The sequence below is a fragment of the Lucilia sericata genome, unplaced genomic scaffold, assembly GCF_015586225.1.
Source record: "Lucilia sericata isolate MDLA Ls3-8-SP2 unplaced genomic scaffold, ASM1558622v1 Contig000451F_arrow, whole genome shotgun sequence".
Classification (NCBI taxonomy): Eukaryota; Metazoa; Arthropoda; class Insecta; order Diptera; family Calliphoridae; genus Lucilia; species Lucilia sericata.
Genome location: NW_023994466.1, coordinates 1 through 22573, shown reverse-complemented (window position 1 = coordinate 22573; position 22573 = coordinate 1). Strand labels below are relative to the sequence as shown.

At 30.2% G+C, this 22573-nt stretch overlaps 2 protein-coding genes across 2 annotated transcripts in view; one reads left to right on the top strand and one right to left on the bottom strand.

Annotated features, from left to right (window-relative positions):
• Positions 1 to 22536, bottom strand: part of LOC119605012 (slit homolog 1 protein) — a 119287-nt gene extending 96751 nt beyond the window's left edge. Inside the window, 1 exon segment of the mRNA XM_037957944.1 lies at positions 22463 to 22536. The gene's annotated coding sequence lies outside the window, so the exon portion shown is untranslated.
• Positions 3140 to 5983, top strand: LOC119605013 (cytochrome P450 6a8-like). The gene is made up of 2 exons (XM_037957945.1): positions 3140 to 4284; positions 5356 to 5983. The coding sequence occupies exons 1-2, from the start codon at positions 3210 to 3212 to the stop codon at positions 5775 to 5777; spliced, it is 1497 nt and encodes a 498-aa protein (XP_037813873.1). The 5' UTR covers positions 3140 to 3209; the 3' UTR covers positions 5778 to 5983.
• Positions 22537 to 22573: the final 37 nt, after the last annotated feature.

The following is a 22573-nucleotide window of genomic DNA, read 5'->3' as shown; positions in this document are numbered from 1 at the left end:
AGTCTATAGTCTGGACTATAGTTTAGTCTATAGTCCGGACTATAGTCTAGTCTATAGTCTAGTCTATAGTCTAGTCTATAGTCTAGTCTATAGTCTGGATTATAGTCTAGTCTATAGTCTAGTCTATAGTCTAGTCTATAGTCTAGTCTATAGTCTAGTCTATAGTCTAGTCTATAGTCTAGTCTATAGTCTGGACTATAGTCTAGTCTATAGTCTGGACTATAGTCTAGTCTATAGTCTGGACTATAGTCTAGTCTATAGTCTGGACTATAGTCTAGTCTATAGTCTGGACTATAGTCTAGTCTATAGTCTGGACTATAGTCTAGTCTATAGTCTGGACTATAGTCTAGTCTATAGTCTGGACTATAGTCTAGTCTATAGTCTGGACTATAGTCTAGTCTATAGTCTGGACTATAGTCTAGTCTATAGTCTGGACTATAGTCTAGTCTATAGTCTGGACTATAGTCTAGTCTATAGTCTGGACTATAGTCTAGTCTATAGTCTGGACTATAGTCTAGTCTATAGTCTGGACTACAGTCTAGTCTATAGTCTGGACTATAGTCTAGTCTATAGTCTGGACTATAGTCTAGTCTATAGTCTGGACTATAGTCTAGTCTATAGTCTGGACTATAGTCTAGTCTATAGTCTGGACTATAGTCTAGTCTATAGTCTGGACTATAGTCTAGTCTATAGTCTGGACTATAGTCCAGTCTATAGTCTGGACTATAGTCTAGTCTGTAGTCTGGACTATAGACTAGTCTATAGTCTGGACTATAGTCTAGTTCATAGTCTAGTCTATAGTCTGGACTATAGTCTAGTCTATAGTCTGAAATATAGTCTAGTCTATAGTCTGAACTATAGTCTAGTATACAGTCTGGACTATAGTCTAGTCTATAGTTTGGTCTATAGTCTAGTTTATAGTATGAACTATAGTCTAGTCTATAGTGTAGTCTATAGTCTAGTCTATAGTCGAGCCTATAGTGTAGTCTATAGTCTGGACTATAGTCTAGTCTATGGTCTGGACTGTAGTCTAGTCTATAGTCTTGACTATAGTTTAGTCTATAGTCTGGACTATAGTGTAGTCTATAGTCCAGACTATAGTGTAGTCTATAGTCCAGACTATAGTGTAGTCTATAGTCCACACTTAAAGTTAATGTTAGGGGATTTTAAAATTTTCAAAGCTTTTTTAAACTTGAAATAAAAATTAATTAAAATTCGAAAACTTAGAAGACTAAAGACTTAAGACTATAGTTTTGACTAGACTATAGTCCTGGCTAAAGGCTAGACTATAGTCCTGACCATAGAGTATACTATAGTCTAGACTATAGTCTAAACTTTAGACTAGTCTATAGTAAGGACTATAGTCTAGGTTATAGTCTTGTCTATAGTCTAGTCTATAGTATGGACTATAGTCTAGTCTATAGTATGGACTATATTCTAGTCTATAGTCTGGACTATAGTCTAGTCTATAGTCCGGACTATAGTCTAGTCTATAGCCCGGACTATAGTCTAGAATATAGTCCATACTATAGACTAGACTATAGTCCATACTATAGTCCAGTCTATAGTCCGGCCTATAGTCTAGTCTATAGTACTATGGTGTAGTCTATAGTCCGGACTATAGTGTAGTCTATAGTCTGGACTATAGTCTGGATATAGTCTAGTCTATAGTCTGGACTATAGTCTAGTCTATAGTCTGGACTATACTCTAGTCTATAGTTTGAAGTATAGTATGGACTATAGTCTAGTGTATAGTCTGGACTATAGTCTGGTCTATAGTTTGTTATATAGTGTAATTAATAGTCTAGTCTATAATCTGGACTATAGTCTAGTCTATAGTCCAGACTATGCTCTAGTCTGTTGTCTGGAATAGAGTCAATAGTCTGTACTATAGTCTAGTCTATAGTCTGTGCTATATCCTAGTTTTAGTTTTGTCTATAGACTGGACTATAATCTAGTCTATAGTCTGAACTATAGTCTAGTCTATTTTCTGGACTATAGTCTGGTCTGTAGTCTAGTCTATAGTCTGGACTATAGTCTGATCTGTAGTCTAGTCTATAGTCTGGACTATAGTCTAATCTTTGGTCTGTACTATAGTTTAGTCTTTAGTCTGGATTATAGTCTGAACTATATTCGTGTCTGTTGTTTAGTCTATAGTCAGGACTATTTTCTTATCTAACGTCTGGACTATGTTTAGTCTATTCTATAGCTATGACTATAGTCATACATATTCTTTTATTTCTTACTCGTTATCAGATGACTAACTACAAGAAACGTTACATTTTTCAATCATCATTTTATCACTAAATTATAAATTTATATAATCCTCAAAAAAAAAAAACTTTTAAAAATTTAAAAAAAATACCCTTTTCTGTGAAACCTTTGTACTTTAAAACGCAAACTTATCAGATATTAAAGGCTTAATAACTGTTACAGTAATATTTATATTTAAGTATTTTTATGGAATAATTATTTATGTCTAGTCTCGATGACACAGCAAGAACATTTGCATTACAAATAACTGAATACTATCTATCTAGTTAGTTTATCTTAGACGCTTGGTTAAATGATATAGAATTAAATAAAAATAAAATAAAACACACAGTGAGTTGACAATAAAACAACAACAACAAAATGTAATGCATAATTAAAGCTTTTAAATGAATTAATGACGAAAGCATCATCATCAGCTGGCCGACGATAAAGCAGAAAGGTCGTTGGAAAAAGTATATAAATGCAATTAAAAAAAAGATAAAAGAGATAATTACAACAAAAAGAGCGTAAGAGAGAATAACAGAAATTGATAATAATAAAGCTTAGTACGAAAGATATCAGAACAGGGTTGCCAGTTTGTAAAATGTATTTCGAAAAAGATCATTTTGAAAAAGTTAGATCGTTGTTATAAAAAAGCTTTAATTAAATATTTTCAAGATTTTACAACATCAAAAGTTTGCCTAAATATTTAAAGAACTTTGTAAAATTTTATATTAATTAAAAACCTGGCAACTCGGTTTTATAATTTACGATCACTTCTCTTGCTTTTTTACGTTTACATTCTCTAATCTTTAGTGTTTTGTTCTGATTTTTGTATTTTTGCAACTCACAACAAAAACCATCTCCGCTTTCTCTACACAGTTTAGTTCACTCAAGTTCTCGTTCTAAACAACAACTGCAGTCGACTAGAAGTCCGCAGAAAGCACAAACATATCATGGAATTTTTGTTAATATTGTTGGCCTTAATAACATTGGCCTATTTTGCGATACGACGACATTACAGCTATTTTGAGCAACGTAATGTGGTCTACGAAAAACCCAATATATTCTTGGGCAATATGCATCAAGTGGGCAAAACGCAACCTTTAAAGCAGCCCTTTTACGATTTCTATCAAAAGTTCAAGGGCAAGGCCTTGTTTGGTGGTTTCTATTTGAGTTTACGTAAAGCTGTTATACTATTGGATTTGAATCTGATACAACAGGTGTTAATAACCGATTTTAATGATTTTGCTGCTCGTGGCAATTACTACAATGAAAAAGATGATCCGCTCTCGGGCCATTTGTTCAATTTGGATGGTCCCAAATGGAAAAGAATGAGAGCAAAATTGACTCCCACTTTTACCTCGGGTAAAATGAGATTTATGTTTCCCTGTGTAGTAGAAGTGGGTCAGAGGTTTGTGCAAGTACTCTCTCAGCTGTTGGAGAACAATAATAATACAGAAGAAGGTTTGGAAATACGCGAGCTATTGGCTCGTTTTACCACCGATGTCATAGGTTCCTGTGCTTTCGGTTTAGACTGCAACAGCCTAAAAGATCCTAATACTCAATTTCGTTTAATGGGTAAAAAAGCTTTTACCACACGTCGTCATGGCCGTCTAGTATTTTCCTTTGCTCAAGCTTATCCCCATCTCGCCCGTAAATTGGGCATAGCCTTGGCTCCTCAAGATGTTACGGACTTTATGATGAATGTTGTCAAACAAACGGTGGAGTATAGGGAACGTGAAAAGATTCATAAAAATGATTTTATGAATTTATTAATTGAATTGAAAAATCGCAATGATACCGAGGGTTTGTCTTTGGAGGAAATAGCTGCTCAGGCGTTTGTTTTCTTTTTGGCCGGTTTCGAGACTAGTTCCAGTACCATGGGTTTTGCTTTATATGAAATGGCAGTGAATCAGCATATTCAAAAGAAGGCACGGCGGGAGATTAATGATGTTCTGAAGAAATATAATAATGAGTTGACGTATGAAGGAGTTAAGGAACTGAAGTATCTGCAGCAAGTATTATTTGGTAAGATATTTTTAATGATATATTGGAAAGTATATAGTCAAGTCCATAATACAGTCGGACCAATACTCTGGTCTATAATCTAATATATTTTCTGGTCCTTATTCTGATCTACATTCTTTTCTGAAGTCCGGCCGATATTTGGGTCTATAAGCTGGTCTATATACTGGTCTATAGTCAGGCCTATAGACTGCTCTAAAGTCTGGCCTATAATCTGGTAAATAGTGTGGTCTGTACTCTCGACTATAAGCTGTTCTATTGTCCGGTCTATAATCTAGTCTATGGAAGGGTCTATAGTCCGATCTTTAGTCTGGTCTATAGTCTGGTCTATAGTCTGGTCTATAGTCTGGTCTATAGTCTGGTCTATAGTCTGGTCTATAGTCTGGTCTATAGTCTGGTCTATAGTCTGGTCTATAGTCTGGTCTATAGTCTGGTTTATAGTCTGGCCTGTAGTCTGGTCTATAGTCTGGCTTATAGTCTGGTCTATAGTAGGGTCTGTAGTCTTGTCTATATTCTGGTTTATAACCTGGAATATAGTCTTTCCTATAATATGTTCTATAATGAGATCTACATTCTGGTCTATAGTCTAGTCTACAGTCCAATCGATAGTCCATGTACAGATCTATATTCTGATCTATAGTCTGGTCTATAATTTAGACTATAAGCTGATCTATTGTCCGGCCTAGTGTGAACTATAGACTGTTCTATAGTCGGTTGGTCTATAGTCTGTTAGCTTGGTCTATAATCTAGTCTATAGTCTGGTTTATAATCTGGACTACTGTCAGGTGTATAGTATCTTCTATAGCTTGATATGGTATACAATATGGCCTATAGTCTGGACTACTGTCTGGTCTATAGTTTTTTCTATAGCTTGGTCTATAATCTGGTATATAATTCGTCCTATAGTCTGGTGTATAGTCTGCTCTGTACTCCGGTCTGTAGTTTAGTCTATAGTTTGATCTATACTCTGATCTATATTCTATGATTTGGGATAAAGTCCTCTATAATCTGGTCTATATTCTGGTCTTTAGTCTGATCTATAATATATTCTTAAATACTTCTCTCTTCTTTCAGAAACCATGCGAAAATACTCCATCGCTTCCATCACCATGCGTAAAGCTCTCAACGATTACAAAGTACCCAACTCTCCCCATACCATCGAAAAAGGAATGGTTATCATTATACCCATAGATGCCATACATCATGATCCGGATATTTACCCCAATCCCTCAGAATTTATACCCGAACGTTTCACACAAGAAGAAATTGCCAAAAGACATTCAATGTCTTGGCTGCCATTTGGTGAGGGACCACGTAATTGCATAGGCCTAAGATTTGGTAAAATGCAGGCTATGATTGGTTTAGCTTTGCTATTGAAAAATTTCAATTTTACTTTATCGCCCAAAACACCAGTGCCATTGGAATATGACGAGAAATCGTTTGTGTTGACCGCAAAGGGAGGAATATTTTTAAAGTTAGAAAAGGTACAGGAATAGGAGGGAAAGGGGAGAAATTTTAAGCTTGTGATAAGTTGTGGTAAATGTGGTAAAGTATTATTATAATTGGTAGTAGTTTAGTAGTTAAAATCAATTTTAGCAGAACATTTTATAATTATATGAAAATTTTTAATTTTAAGACAAAACTTTATAAAGTTATAATTAAAACAGTGCTTATAAATAAAATTGCATTTATGTTAAATAAATTTAAATTTTCCATAAAATTTTAAACTTTAATCTTTAATTTTACAAAATATCGCGAATTTCTCAAGAGCTGAGAATATTCGCGAATATCTTTAAAAGTGTATTTTTCAGAATATTATTTATTTCTTTGGTATTTTCATGTATTTTCCTTTCACTATGCTATATGACAGTTACATTTCACTAACTGCAGCTATAGTTTCTTCAAAATAAATCCGTGTAAATTAACTTAAACAAATTAATCACTTTGGCAAGTGGACAAGAAAATCTCTCTAAATAAATCAATTTCATCGACAAACAAACTAAATAAACAAATGAAAAAAAAAGAACAATTTTTACAAGATATTTAATCATTAGTTAAGATGTAGCAAATAAACATCAACAAAAACAAAATTATAAAAAATTTAAGCGCAAACAGCCAACAATCATTTGTATTAATCACTTGCACACTGTCTAAAAAAACATACACACACACAAAATACAAACAAACACTATAAAGCCCGCATAAATTAAGACATTTTTTCATTCTCTAGGTCTCTTGTAAATCATTAATATCATAGACTCTATAGCTCCAAGATTATTAGGTTTGGGTGAGTGTTTGATTGTTTTTTTGTTAAGCCTGTCAAACGTTTATCAACATAATGACAATCATACACAATTGACAAAAGTCAACGCTGCTGCCCGCTCCACCACTGTGGGAATAATAACAATAATAAATAGATTTTGATAAACAGACTCTAATGAATGCAGCATATTAAGCGTAAAACTTTGTCCATTATACTCATATTTTGTATGTTTTTTGCTTATTTTATATAAAGCAACAATAACAATAAAAAATTGCGTGTTTGTTGTGTATAAATCGTGTATTAAAATTGAATGAATACGAACAAAAAATACTAGTAAACTAAACATAAATACAAGGCTGGTCCCACAAAATTATCAAAATGGAACAGAACGGAACAGAACTAGAACAGAACTAGAACAGAACTAGAACAGAACTAGAACAGAACTAGAACAGAACTAGAACAGAACTAGAACAGAACTAGAACAGAACTAGAACAGAACTAGACAGAACTAGAACAGAACTAGAACAGAACTAGAACAGAACTAGAACAGAACTAGAACAGAACTAGAACAGAACTAGAACAGAACTAGAACAGAACTAGAACAGACTGACTAGAACTAATACAGAACTAGAACAGAACTGTCTATAGTCTAGTCTATAGTTTAGTCTATAGTCTAGCCTATAGTTTAGTCTATGGTTTAGTTTATAGTCTAGTCTATACTTTAGTCTATAGTTTAGTCTATAGTTTAGTCTATAGTTCAGTCTATAGTTTAGTCTATAGTTTAGTCTATAGTTTAGTCTATAGTTTAGTCTATAGTCTAGTATATAGTCTAGTCTATAGTCTAGTCTATAGTCTAGTCTATAGTCTAGTCTATAGTCAAGTCTATAGTCTAGTCTATAGTCTAGTCTATAGTCTAGTCTATAGTCTAGTCTATAGTCTAGTCTAGTCTATAGTCTAGTCTATAGTCTAGTCTGTAGTCTAGTCTATAGTCTAGTCTGTAGTCTAGTCTATAGTCTAGTCTATAGTCTAGTCTATTGTCTAGTCTATAGTCTAGACTATAGTCTAGTCTATAGTCTAGACTATAGTCTAGTCTATAGTCTAGTCTATAGTCTAGTCTATAGTCTAGTCTATAGTCTAGTCTATAGTCTAGTCTATACTCTAGTCTATACTCTAGTCTATAGTCTAGTCTATAGTCTAGTCTATAGTCTAGTCTATAGTCTAGTCTATAGTCTGGTCTATGGTCTAGTCTATAGTCTAGTCTATAGTCTAGTCTATAGTCTAGTCTGTAGTCTAGTCTATAGTCTAGTCTGTAGTCTAGTCTGTAGTCTAGTCTATAGTCTAGTCTATAGTCTAGTCTATAGTCTAGTCTATAGTCTAGTCTATAGTATAGTCTATAGTCTAGTCTATAGTCTAGTCTATATCTAGTCTATAGTCTAGTCTATAGTCTAGTCTATAGTCTAGTCTATAGTCTAGTCTAGTCTATAGTCTAGTCTATAGTCTAGTCTATAGTCTAGTCTATAGTCTAGTCTATAGTCTAGTCTATAGTCTAGTCTATAGTCTAGTCTATAGTCTAGTCTATAGTCTAGTCTATAGTCTAGTCTATAGTCTAGTCTATAGTCTAGTCTATAGTCTAGTCTAGTCTATAGTCTAGTCTATAGTCTAGTCTATAGTCTAGTCTATAGTCTAGTCTATAGTCTAGTCTATAGTCTAGTCTATAGTCTAGTCTATGGTCTAGTCTATAGTCTAGTCTATAGTCTAGTCTATAGTCTAGTCTATAGTCTAGTCTATAGTCTAGTCTATAGTCTAGTCTATAGTCTAGTCTATAGTCTAGTCTATAGTCTAGTCTATAGTCTAGTCTATAGTCTAGTCTATAGTCTAGTCTATAGTCTAGTCTATAGTCTAGTCTATAGTCTAGTCTATAGTCTAGTCTATAGTCTAGTCTATGGTTTGGTATTTGTTTTCCCTTTATTTGGTGCTTGCTAATACATGTTTCACTTTTTTCTTTGTTTGTTTATAATTCCAGTTTTTACACTCTCTCTCTCTATCTCTGTCTCTCTTGTTGTCTAAAGCTTTTTGTAAAAAGACTTAATTTATGTGAGAGTTTAACTACATGTATCTGCTGCTTTTTATGGATTCAATAAGAAAAAAAACTTTAGTAATACAGTTTTCTTTTCACTCAAACACTTACTCTAGTTACAATTGTAATCTTAACATTTAGACGTTGGATTACAATTGCGACCACAACTACGGATTTGAAAATATTTCGCTGTTTTTGATGCTTTCTTTCTTTCTCTGGTGTTGTATTCTTATGTGTTTTAGTGTTAAATTGTTAGGTTTAGATCGTTTGTGGTTTGTATTATGGTTTTGTTATATCTTTTAAAAAATTTTACTTTTGAAAGATAATTTGTTGTAAATTTGTTATTAATTTATCACACTTGCTTTTGTTGCAACCATAACTACTTGGACTTACTGTTATTATTTAAATTGTTTACAAGAAAAGATCTTATTTTTTAGATTATTTTGGATTTTTTTCTTTTCTTAAACTAATTATAGCAATTTGTTTTATTTATACAATTTTGTTTTTTGTAGTTGTCTAACTAGGGCTGGCTTTAAGTTTCAACTGGCGATAACTTAAGAGGTCATTGTTATATATTGTTTCTTGATTTATTCTTTTAAAGAAAAAAATTCTATTTAAATAATTCTTTATCATTTTGTGTTAAGAAGTGATAAGCTGCTTTTAACACCATACAAATTTTTTTTTGTTATTGTTTGTTAAGGAAAACAGTAATTAATAAAATTTCTTGTTTTCAAATTGACTTAAGACACATTAATTAAGAAAATTTGTTTATTTTAACAGACAAGTAAATAAGAAAATTTTTGGAAAATTACCTTTTAAATTAGGTTATTAGATTTAGGTAATTATAAATAAATATTAAAAGTAAACAAAAGGAAATTTTGTAATATAAGCAAAAATAATTAATTGAATTTTAATGGAAATTGAATAGTACACAAATGTTTACTAAATATAACAGATTTGTTAAACTAAATTTCAAATTAAGGAGACTTTTGTCTTTAATGTTTAATTTTAGAAAATTTTCATTATTTTTTCAACCTCCCCCCTGTTCCCTTTTCTCTTAAAAAAGCAAACATCAATCATTATTTTCCATTATAAGATTCTTTTAGGCTTTTATTGCGACTTTACTACTACTACTCACTACAAGTATTTACATTAAAATCATTTTCTATATAAACAATCACATTTCACTTGTCACTTTGACATTTCACAAATATTTACGCTCTCACAACAGCAAAAACAACAACATTACCGAAACTGCTAAAAGAGTATGTACTTAACAGACAGACAGATGGAAGGACGGACAGACAGACGGACGGAAAGACAGACAAGCTATAGCAAATGCTAAAAGTAGTAGTTAAGTAGTTTTATCATTTAAAATGGGAATTATCACTACAGAAGTGGAAAAAAGAACGTATGAAAATAATAAGGGTTGTAAAAAGAAAACATTGTTGACAGTCTTCTTACACATGATGTAAATTTTGTATGCATTTTTTTGTTAAAGTATATGTGAAAGATTATGTGCACATTTAAGTGGTTTAAAATCTTCTGGTCTAAATAACGCCATCACTCATATTGAGCTCTACGTTAAAGATTTATTTCAAGTCAATAAATTTGTGCTAAAAATAGAATTGAAAATTATGAAAGTTGGTCAACCAAACCTATTGAAAGCCCTCGCTGCAAATCGATTTATTAACTAAGGGACAGATTTAAACAACATTCAAGATTACTCTAGGATTATCTAAGTACTACCCATATTAAGAGAGATAGGCATAAGATTCCTTCTAGGATTCCTTTATCATGATCCCCTGGTGTACATATCGGTTATCATTTTGTCTCTATGTTAAACTATAGGATCGCATGTGATCACAACTGACCCTCGGATTCAAAACTGATATTGATTTTAGGACTTCACAAGACCACATATTACACTTAAAGAGTTTGTCCGCCGATCTGTGGAAAGCGAAAACGAACGTCATCTTTTATTTTAGAATTATGCTAAGGGAGAACAAAAAAGCTCTGTCAATTATATAAGCTTATTGGTAGTCCAATGCTTTTGTCTGCCAGAAAAGAGCGTTTACGATATTTAGACTGGAAATCTCGCTACATTAGAATAGAGAGTAAAATTGTTCTCCTACGATCCCTAGTCTGAGAATGGGAATATTAAAAAGTTGATCGTCTACAGTATCCGACTATCAAAGTAAAATGACACGATCCCTAATCTAAGGATCTTGCTAAGGGAGAACAAAGAAAATAAACTAAATGACTCCCTAATGAGGGGTCGTGCTTCATTAAAATTGAGAGGAAATACAATAAATCTAAAATCTATTAGATGATAGATCATACATTGTACTTGACTGTCAAAGACGAACCTACCCTACGATCTGTTGAATTCGAAAATGAATGTGAAGATTATGCTAAGGGTGAAGAAAGAAACACTGTCAATTATATAAGCACATTGATCATCCGACAGAGAATAGCGTTTACGATCGTTAGCTTGGAAATCACGCTACATTAGAATAGAGAGAAAATATTGTTCTCCTCGATCGCTAGTCTGTGGATCGTGCTGCAGTTGAATGAAGAGAAGAAACTGGAGGTCTAAAACGCTTTTTGTAGTATAAGTATGAGAATGATGATCTTCCACAGTAGCCAACTATCACAGAATAATAACATCATCCCTAGTCATCATGACCCCTAGGATCATGCTAAGGAAAAACCAAGAAGAAGAAAGTAAATGGCTAAAAATGTTTCCTAATTTCCTGAGAGGAAAAACAAAACATCTAAAATCTTCTCTAATATATTAGATTGTTGATCTTGCATTGTACTTGATTGTCAAAGAAGAACTTACCTTACGATCTGTTAAATGTGAAAATAAACATGATCTCTAATATGATTATCATACAAAGGGAGAACCAAGAAGATACGAGTTATTGATCGGTTCTTGACAAACAGAGAAAAGTTGTTGAATCTGAAAATTATCAAATGATCTCTAATATGATTATCATGTTAGAGAGAACAGTGAAAATACAGGATGTTAATCGTCCATTGCTCTTGACAGCCAGAGAAAAGCTCTTACGATCACTAGCCTAATGATTGTAGAATAAAGAAGAGAAACTAGACATCTAAAAACGCTCACTCTAGTAATATTACATAGTTAATCGTCCAGCGTAATTATCAATCATAACATAAATAACCCTACGATCTGTTAAAAATGTAAACGATCATGATCGCTAATCTGAGGATCATGCTAAAAGAGAACAAATAAGCTAAATTTGTATAAGGGAATTGATTGTTCAACGTTATTGCCAGCCCTAGAAAAGCTCTTACGATCCCTAGTCAGAGGATCATGCTGCGAAATGAGTAAAGAGGGAAAAACTCCCTCCCTCTATAATGGACTCCTATTAAAGAAATAAAGAGGTTCATGCTAAAAGAGAACAAAGAAGCTAAAAAAGCAACCTATATTTGTATAAGGGAATTGATCGTTCAATGTTATTGATAGCCTAAGAAAAGCTCTTACGATCCCTAATCAGAGGATCATGTTGCAAATGAATAAAGAGAGAACTGGTCTTTCCCTCTTATCAAAGAAACAAAGAGGATCATGCTAAAAGAGAACAAATAAGCTAAAAATTCATTCTATATTTGTATAAGGGAATTGATCCTTCAATGTTATTGATAGCCCAAGAAAAGCTCTTACGATCGCTAGTCAGAGGATCATGCAGCAAAGAGAGAAAAAGTCTCTCCCTCTATTATTTAAGATAGTGGATCGTCCAATATACTTGACTATCTCAATTGATAGAGAAAATATCTTGCGATCTCTAGTCTGATTATCATGCTATAGTAGTATAGAGCGGAGAAACATTTAGCAGCTAAGCATGCCGCTCATCGCCTCATGTTAGACTAGTTACAGCTGAATATCGAACACTGTTTTCGGCGTTTTAATTATAGTGAGAAAATCTTTAATTTTTATGATTTCTTAGTTGTCGCTGTTCTTTTTTCTTTACTATTAAATTATTTTTAATGTGATTTTAAAAACAATCATCTAAGTAAATACGCCCTAGACGGCCCCGATAATAATTATAACCCACAATTAACAACATGTCTCTTTTGTTCAAATTAAATTCGAGAAAAAAACAATATTTATTTAAATTTAACCCCATAAATATATATATTTTTTTCTGTTCTTAAACAATGTATATAAAAATAATAATAATAATAATAATATTAAGAAAATTTTTAATAGCATGACAGAGATGAGAGTTAGAGTGTAGTGACATATGGAAAAATTCCCACACATAGACAAAACATTATAATTAAATTGTTTAGACAGACAACTATAATAACACACAGATACAATATAATATATATTCTGCAGGCAGAAAGATACAACAGCCACTCGACATCAAAAAAAAAAAAAAAAAAGTACTGGAACAAGGAAACTCAAACAAGAACGTAGATTTTTATAATTTATATACTTCAGGGGTGAGTTTATTTTAAAATTAAAAAAAATCTTTAAAAAAATTCATTATGTTTTGAGTTTGAGTGCAAATCTGGGTATTAGTTTTTGCTTTATAATGAAACAATTTCAAAATTTGTATTGTTTCGCTTAAAGTTCCCCCTTTTTTTTCGAAAATGCTATTTTTATTATTTTGAAAGATGTCACTTTTTAAGAAGACATGTCATTGTTGTTAAACTGACATTTCCATAAACATTGCATTAATGCGTTTTACATTAAGTAGCAGCAAAAAAAAAAAAACAACAACAACAAATGCGCAAAATTCCAATAACAAATCACCAAAACCTCTATAATGGACTCTTACCAACGAAACAAAGATTTCTCATTAAGTGCTTGTTGCAAAAGTTTCATTTATGTGTTTTAGTCATACATCAACTATCAAACAGTCAATCAAAATCCATCATCAACCACCACTTTGGCCCGGGACTGCTGCTCTTGAAACCGATAAATGATACTCTGTGGTAGGTAATAAATTTTAAGAAAAAAATGATTTTGTCCATTACCTTGTAATACATTATTGGATTTTTTTTTTGTGTTTGTATGTTTACTTCATTTTCTTTGGTTGTTGTTTTTTCTTTGCTGTCATTTCGTTAAATTTTAACACTTGTCATTTATTAGTTGCAGTGATTGAGGAATATGTGAGAACCCTACTTGCCAGAAGTTATGCATGTTTAGTTTAACACTTAACCTTGGAACATATAAAGAAATTTTACAGATGCAGCTTTACAATGACAATGGAATTGACAATAGTCGTAGCTATAGTTCAACATAGACTCTAGATTATTGTACATTCCATGGACCAGACTGTAACCTAAACAATAGCATAGACTATAAACCAGACTTGATTCCCGACTAAAGTCCCGATGAAAGTTCAAACCAAAGTCCATAGCATAGTCCAGATTATAAAGCAGATCAAACTCCATATTATAGTTCAGTACCTTTTGATATCGAAAAATACCTCCACGACATTTTAGATAATTGTTATAGTGTAGTCTATAGTCTAGTCTATAGTCTAGTCTATAGTCTAGTCTATAGTCTAGTCTATAGTCTAGTCTATAGTCTAGTCTATAGTCTAGTCTATAGTCTAGTCTATAGTCTAGTCTATAGTCTAGTCTATAGTCTAGTCTATAGTCTAGTCTATAGTCTAGTCTATAGTCTAGTCTATAGTCTAGTCTATAGTCTAGTCTATAGTCTAGTCTATAGTCTAGTCTATAGTCTAGTCTATAGTCTAGTCTATAGTCTAGTCTATAGTCTAGTCTATAGTCTAGTCTATAGTCTAGTCTATAGTCTAGTCTATAGTCTAGTCTATAGTCTAGTCTATAGTCTAGTCTATAGTCTAGTCTATAGTCTACTCTATAGTCTAGTCTATAGTCTAGTCTATAGTCTAGTCTATAGTCTACTCTATAGTCTAGTCTATAGTCTAGTCTATAGTCTAGTCTATAGTCTAGTCTATAGTCTAGTCTATAGTCTAGTCTATAGTCTAGTCTATAGTCTAGTCTATAGTCTAGTCTATAGTCTAGTCTATAGTCTAGTCTATAGTCTAGTCTATAGTCTAGTCTATAGTCTAGTCTATAGTCTAGTCTATAGTCTAGTCTATAGTCTAGTCTATAGTCTAGTCTATAGTCTAGTCTATAGTCTAGTCTATAGTCTACTCTATAGTCTAGTCTATAGTCTAGTCTATAGTCTAGTCTATATTCTAGTCTATAGTCTAGTCTATAGTCTAGTCTATAGTCTAGTCTATAGTCTAGTCTATAGTCTAGTCTATAGTCTAATCTATAGTCTAGTCTATAGTCTAGTCTATAGTCTAGTCTATAGTCTAGTCTATAGTCTAGTCTATAGTCTAGTCTATAGTCTAGTCTATAGTCTAGTCTATAGTCTAGTCTATAGTCTAGTCTCTAGTCTAGTCTATAGTCTAGTCTATAGTCTAGTCTATAGTCTAGTCTCTAGTCTAGTCTATAGTCTAGTCTATAGTCTAGTCTATAGTCTAGTCTATAGTCTAGTCTATAGTCTAGTCTATAGTCTAGTCTATAGTCTAGTCTATAGTCTAGTCTATAGTCTAGTCTATAGTCTAGTCTATAGTCTAGTCTATAGTCTAGTCTATAGTCTCTATAGTCTAGTCTATAGTCTAGTCTATAGTCTAGTCTATAGTCTAGTCTATAGTCTAGTCTATAGTCTAGTCTATAGTCTAGTCTATAGTCTAGTCTATAGTCTAGTCTATAGTCTAGTCTATAGTCTAGTCTATAGTCTAGTCTATAGTCTAGTCTATAGTCTAGTCTATAGTCTAGTCTATAGTCTAGTCTATAGTCTAGTCTATAGTCTAGTCTATAGTCTAGTCTATAGTCTAGTCTATAGTCTAGTCTATAGTCTAGTCTATAGTCTAGTCTATAGTCTAGTCTATAGACTAGTCTATAGTCTAGTCTATAGTCTATTCTATAGTCTAGTCTATAGTCTAGTCTATAGTCTAGTCTATAGTCTAGTCTATAGTCTAGTCTATAGTCTAGTCTATAGTCTAGTCTATAGTCTAGTCTATAGTCTAGTCTATAGTCTAGTCTATAGTCTAGTCTATAGTTTAGTCTGTAGTCTAGACTGGAATAGACTTTATAGTCTGGATTACAGACCGTTTTAAAACGGTCTGTAGTGTATAGCCTATTTTCCAGATTATAGCTCAGATTATAGTTCAGTCTAAAGTTAGGACTATCCTTTGCCTTTGTCTAAAACTTTAAAACACAAAACCGCAACATTTCCTTTTCAAAAATATATAAGCATTTTCTTTAAATTTAATTTTTTTTACTAATTTTTCCTTTTTGTTTTCAGCTTTGCTAAATCTTAAGAAATAAAGAAAAGTAGAAGGTATAACAAAAATTATTTTTTTTTTCTTAAGCTTGCTTTTCTGTTAGTTCTTATCTTTGGAGCATATTATATATTCTACTTAACGTAAATACTATTTAACTATAATACGTTTTTGTTTCCTTTTGCTAGTATTCTTTCATACTTTTGTCACTACTGTGACTACTTTTTTTTCAACACCATTTTGTAAGCTGTTTCCTTTTGTATAGCTTTAGCCCAAAAAAAAATATATATATATCTTTTTGTAAGTTTGTCAAAAAAAAAAACGTAAGATATTTTTGTATAATAGCCAGACAATACATGAAATTGCGTAGAAAAAAAGCATAAAAAAAGGATTAAGTTTTAACAAGTATTTCTTTTAGTTTGTTCTCTGTTATCTTTTCTTTACTTCTAACACCACCCAACAGCAGCAACCTTACACTGCTTATTACACCTCTTACAAAAGGGTGATTTTTATTATTATACAATTCCATTCCATTTCGTTTTTTTTTTCTTTGGCAATAGTAGCTGCAGATAAATAATACCATATCTATTCGATTTTATTCCATTTGTGCAAAAGACAATTCTATTGATATAAATAAGAAAATAATGATTTACATTCATTGATTATGTATTTTACTTTTATTTGATATGCTGGCTGACTGGCTACTGTATAGAAGATTTTTTCGGGGAAAGGGTCTAAGAAGGAGGGTTTTTGTTAAAGAAAATTTATTTCAAATATTGTGGGTTACTTTTTCTAAATGTATGTATATCAACTAACTATTGTTTATTCAGGCGTATTGGTCGTAATTTAAAATATTACTTTATATGTAAATCCTTTAGAACAAAAAAAAAAAAGTAAGTTCAAAAGAAAATAGTAATATAGAAAAAGGGAATAAAAGCAAGATTCTAAGCTTAAAAGAAAAAAATTATATAATTTTAAAAATTTTTTGGAAATTTAAATTAAAAAGTTCAGATTGTACAACAAACTATATTTCTGAACTTTTTTTTTCAGACTACGGACTAGACTATTGTCCATACTCTAGTTCAGAACAAAGTTCAGTATATAAGTAGTATAGACTCTTATACAGAGTCCAGACAACAGTATTGACTACAGTTCAATCTATAGTACTTACCATTGTTCAGGCTACATCCTTGACTATAAATAGTCCAGACTATAAACTAAACTGCTGTCGAGAATATAGACTAAACTACTGTTCAGAATATAGGCTAAACTATAGTCCTGACTATAGTCCGGAATATAGACTAGACTATAGCCAGATATTCCAGACTACAGTCTAAACTATTTTTCCAGACTATAATTAACAATTCGGATTATAGTTTAAATTAAAGTTCAGATTATAGTAGAGAATATGGCTTACACTACAGTTTAGACTATAATCAGGACTATATTTAAGTCTGCAGACATGGGCATAGTTCTGATTATAGATGAGAATATAGTCAGAAGTAAAGTTCAGACTATAGTCAAAACTATGTTTCAGACTACAGTCAACACTTTAGTCAAAGCTAAAGTTAAGTAATAGTGCAGACTATTGTTCATACTATGGTCAAGACTATAGATAAGGCTATAGTTAAGACTATAGTCAAGGCTATAGTCAAGTTAAGACTACAGTCAAGACTATAGTTCAAACTTTAGTCAAGACTATAATTCAGACTTTGGTCAAAACAATAGTTCAGACTATAGTCAAGACTATAGTTTAGACTATAGTCAAGACTATAGTTTGGACTATAGTTTAGACTATAGTTTTAACTAGAGTTTTGACTATAGTTTTGACTATAGTTTAGACTATAGTAAAGACCATAGTATAGAATATAGTTAATACTATAGGTTAAACTATAGTTTAGACCATAGTTTAGACTGTTTAGAATATAGTTAAGTCAATAGTTTAGACTATACATAAGACTCTAATTCCGAATATAGTTCCGATTACAGTCAATACTCTAGTTTAGACTATAGGCAAGACTATAGTTTAGACTATAGTTCAAAATATTGCTTAGACTATAGTCAAGACTATAATTCAGACCATAGTTCAGATTGTACTCAAGAATATAGTCAAGATTGTAATAAAAACTATATTACTGAATAAAGTTCGGATTATAGTCAAGACAGTAGTCAATACTATAGTTCAGACTACAGTTAAGACTATAGTTTTGACTATAGTCAAGACCACAGTTTAAACTATAATCAATGTTATAGTTCTGATTATAGTTAAGATTATAATTAAGACTATAGTTCAGACTATAATCAAGACTACAGGTTAGACTATAGTCAAGACCATAGTTTAGACTATAGTCAAGACTATAGTTTAGACTATAGTGATGACTATAGTTAAGACTATAGTCAAGGCTATAGTTTAGATTATAGTCAAGACTATAGTTTAGACTATAGTCAAGACTATAGTTTAGACCATAGTCAAGACTATAGTTTCTATAGTCATGACTATAGTTTCTATAGTCATGACTATAGTTTAGACTATAGTCAAGACTATAATTAAGACTATAGTCACGACTTTATTTCAGACTATAGTCAAGACTATAGTTAACACTATAGTCAAGACTATAATTAAGACTATAGTCAAGACTATAGTTTAGACTATAGTCAAGACTATAGTTTAGACTATAGTCAAGACTATAGTTAAGACTATAGTTAAGACTATAGTCAAGACTATAGTTAAGACTGTAGTTAGGTCTATAGTTAAGACTATAGTTAAGACTATAGTCAAGACTATAGTTCAGACCATAGTCAAGACTAAAGTTTAGACTATAGTCAAGACTATAGTTTAGACTATAGTTTACACTATTGTCAAGACTATAGTTTACACTATAGTCAAGACTATAGTTAAGACTATAGTCAAGACTATAGTTAAGACTATAGTCAAGACTATAGTTAAGACTATAGTCAAGACTATAGTTTACACTATAGTCAAGACTATAGTTTAGACTATAGTCAAGACTATAGTTAAGACTATAGTCAAGACTATAGTTAAGACTATAGTTAGGACTATAGTTAAGACTATAGTTAAGACTATAGTCAAGACTATAGTTCAGACCATAGTCAAGACTAAAGTTTAGACTATAGTCAAGACTATAGTTTAGACTATAGTTTACACTATAGTCAAGACTATAGTTTACACTATAGTCAAGACTATAGTTTACACTATAGTCAAGACTATAGTTTAGACTATAGTATAGACTATAGTTTAGACTATAGTCAAGACTATAGTCAGTACTATAGTTTAGACTATAGTCAGGACTATAGTTTAGACTATAGTCAGGACTATAGTTTAGACTGTAGTCAGGACTATAGTTTAGACTATAGTTCAGACTATAATCAAGACTTTATTTCAGACTATTACCAAGTCTTTTGTTTAGACTATAGTTCAGACTATATTCAAGACTATTGTTCAGACTTTAGTCCTGCCTACATTTAAGAATATTAGCAATACGTTAGTTCAAACTATAGTTAAGCCCTAGTTTAAACTTTAGATTATGCTATAGTCTATTGGTTTTTTATTATTTATACAATTTATTCCCTGAAACCACATTTCTGCTTCTTTTCATGATTTACTTGGCATTCTCCAAATCATTTTTTTTATATCTGCAAATAATAGAATTTCTTTCTTTAATTAGAAATTTCCTGTTAAAACAATTGCCATTTTAATTAGACGACTAGTACTGTTTTTTTCCTATTTATGACATAAATTAACACTTTTAGGTCAAATAAACCAGACAAGATTTGTTGGAAACGATATAGAGAGATAAAAATTACAAAGAATTTATGGCATAATTGTATTCTTCAGAATTGCAAAGAAAAGAGGGAAAAGATGAAGTTGTTGCAATTAGTATAGACATATTTGTAATAGAAGAAAAATATTTGTGGAAATCAAGAAAATTTTTGGGACACATTTTCTGAGATTATGGGACAAAAGGGGTGAATATTTAGAATACCAAAAGTTTTCTGATTTTATTATATTATTTCCCCTTATTTTGTTCAAAATTTTAAAAAGTACCAAAAAAGTACTTTCTACTTTATTAGTATTTTATATTTATTTTATTGTTTTCAACAGTTTTATATGATTTTTTTTAACATTTTATTCAATTTTTAGAAAAGTACCAAAAAAAGTACTTTTTATAAAAAAACTTAATTTAAACGTTTTTGTAATTATTTTTGAGGATTCCTAGTATAATTATGTTATTTCCACACATTTTGAGTAAATTTGAAAAATGTACCAAAAAAGTACTTTTTCATTTAAGGGTATTTTTAAAGGAATTTAAGTGAATTTGATTTTTTTTATTTTAAAGGATATTTTTATCCTTTTTTGTTAAGCTATTGGGTACTTTTTGTTAAATTTCGCCCCATATTTTGTTAAAATTTTTAAAAAAGTGCCAAAAAAAGTACTTTTCAGTTTATTAGTATTTTATATTTATTTAATTGTTTTCAACAGTTTTATATGATTTTTTTAACATTTTAGTCAATTTTTAGAAAAGTACCAAAAAAAGTACTTTTTATAAAAAATTTTATTTTAAACGTTTTTGAAAGTTTTTTTAAGGTTTCCTAGTAAAATTATGTTATTTCCACACATTTTGAGTAAATTTGAAAAAAGTACCAAAAAAGTACTTTTTCATTTAAGGGTATTTTTAAAGGATTTTGTTAAAATTTGTAAAAAAGTACCAAACAAGTACTTTTCAGTTTATTAGTATTTTATATTTATTTAATTGTTTTTATATGATTTTTTTTTTACATTTTAGTCAATTTTTAGAAAGGTACAAAAAAAGTACTTTTTATAAAAAAACTTAATTTAAACGTTTTTGTAAGTATTTCTGAGGATTCCTAGTATAATTATGTTATTTCCACACATTTTGAGTAAATTTGAAAAAAGTACCAAAAAAGCACTTTTTGATTTAAAGGTATTTTAAAGGAATTTAGGTGAATTTGAAATTTTTTTATTTTAAAGCATAAAAAGGTCACAATTTTGTTAAGCTGTTGGGTACTTTTTGTTAAATTTCGCCCCATATTTTGTTTAAATTTTTAAAAAAGTACCAAAAAAGTACTTTTTAGTTTATTAGAATTTTATATTTATTTTATTGTTTTCAACAGTTTTATATGATTTTTTTTAACTTTTTAGTCAATTTTTAGAAAAGTACCAAAAAAAAAGTACTTTTTATAAAAAAACTTAATTAAAACGTTTTTGAAATTTTTTTTTAAGGTTTCCTAGTATAATTATGTTATTTCCACACATTTTGAGTAAATTTGAAAAAAGTACCAAAAAAAGTACTTTTTGATTTAAGGGTATTTTTAAAGGAATTTATGTGAATTTGAAATTTTTTTATTTTAAAGGATAAAAAGGGCACAATTTTGTTAAGCTGTTGGTTACTTTTTGTTAAATTTCGCCCCATATTTTGTTAAAATTTTTAAAAAAGTACTAAAAAAGTTACTTTTCAGTTTATTAGTATTTTATATTTATTTTATTGTTTTAAACAGTTTTGTATGATTTTTTTTTAACATTTTAGTAAATTTTTAGAAAAGTACTAAAAAAGTACTTTTTATAAAAAAAAAAACTTAATTTAAACGTTTTTGAAAGTGTTTTTAAGGTTTCCTAGTATAATTATGTTATTTCCACACATTTTGAGGAAATTTGAAAAATGTGCCAAAAAAGTACTTTTTCATTTAAAGGTATTTTTAAAGGATTTTGTTAAAATTTTTAAAAAAGTACCAAAAAAAAATTTTAACCAAATATGGGGCGAAATTTAACAAAAATTACCCAACAGCTTAACAAAATTGTGCCCTTTTTATGCTTTAAAATAAAAAAATTTCAAATTCACTTAAATTCCTTTAAAAATACCCTTAAATGAAAAAGTACTTTTTTGGTACTTTTTTTCAAATTTACACAAAATGTGTGGAAATAACATAATTATACTAGAAAACCTCAAAAATACTTACAAAAAAGTTTAAAATTAGTTTTTTTATAAAAAGTACTTTTTTTTGGTACTTTTCTAAAAATTTACTAAAATGTTAAAAAAATCATATAAAACTGTTGAAAACAATTAAATAAATATAAAATACTAATAAACTGAAAAGTACTTTTTTGGTACTTTTTTAAAAATTTTAACAAATTTAGTAAATTTTTAAAAAAGTACCAAAAAAAGTACTTTTTATAAAAAAACTTATTTTAAACGTTTTTGTAAGTATTTTTGAGGTTTCCTAGTATAATTATATTATTTCCACACATTTTGAGTAAATTTGAAAAAAGTACCAAAAAAGTACTTTTTGATTTAAAGGTATTTTTAAAGGATTTAACGCGAATTTTTCCTGAAATTTAAGTGAATTTTTTAGTTTAAAGGGTACTTTTTGTTAAATTTCGTTATTTTGGAGGAAATTTGTTTTAAATCTTCTATTTTATTAAAGGAATAACAGCTGTTTTCGTTCTTTTCTTTATATTTTAAAAACTCTTTAAAGTTTTTCTTTTGTTATTTTTAATTTTACCTTTTCTTGTTAAACTCCTTTTGGGAAAATTAACACATGATACCAGCAAATAATTGTAGGTTTTTCTCACTCACCTAAAAAGAGAAAAATAGAAAAAATTTAATGGTTAAA

Excerpts from the sequence above, each read along its gene's own strand:
- LOC119605013 (XM_037957945.1), top strand. The coding sequence starts at position 3,210 with ATGGAATTTTTGTTAATATTGTTGGCCTTAATAACATTGGCCTATTTT. Across the intron at positions 4,285-5,355 it reads TCTGCAGCAAGTATTATTTG|AAACCATGCGAAAATACTCC; the intron begins GTAAGATATTTT and ends CTCTTCTTTCAG.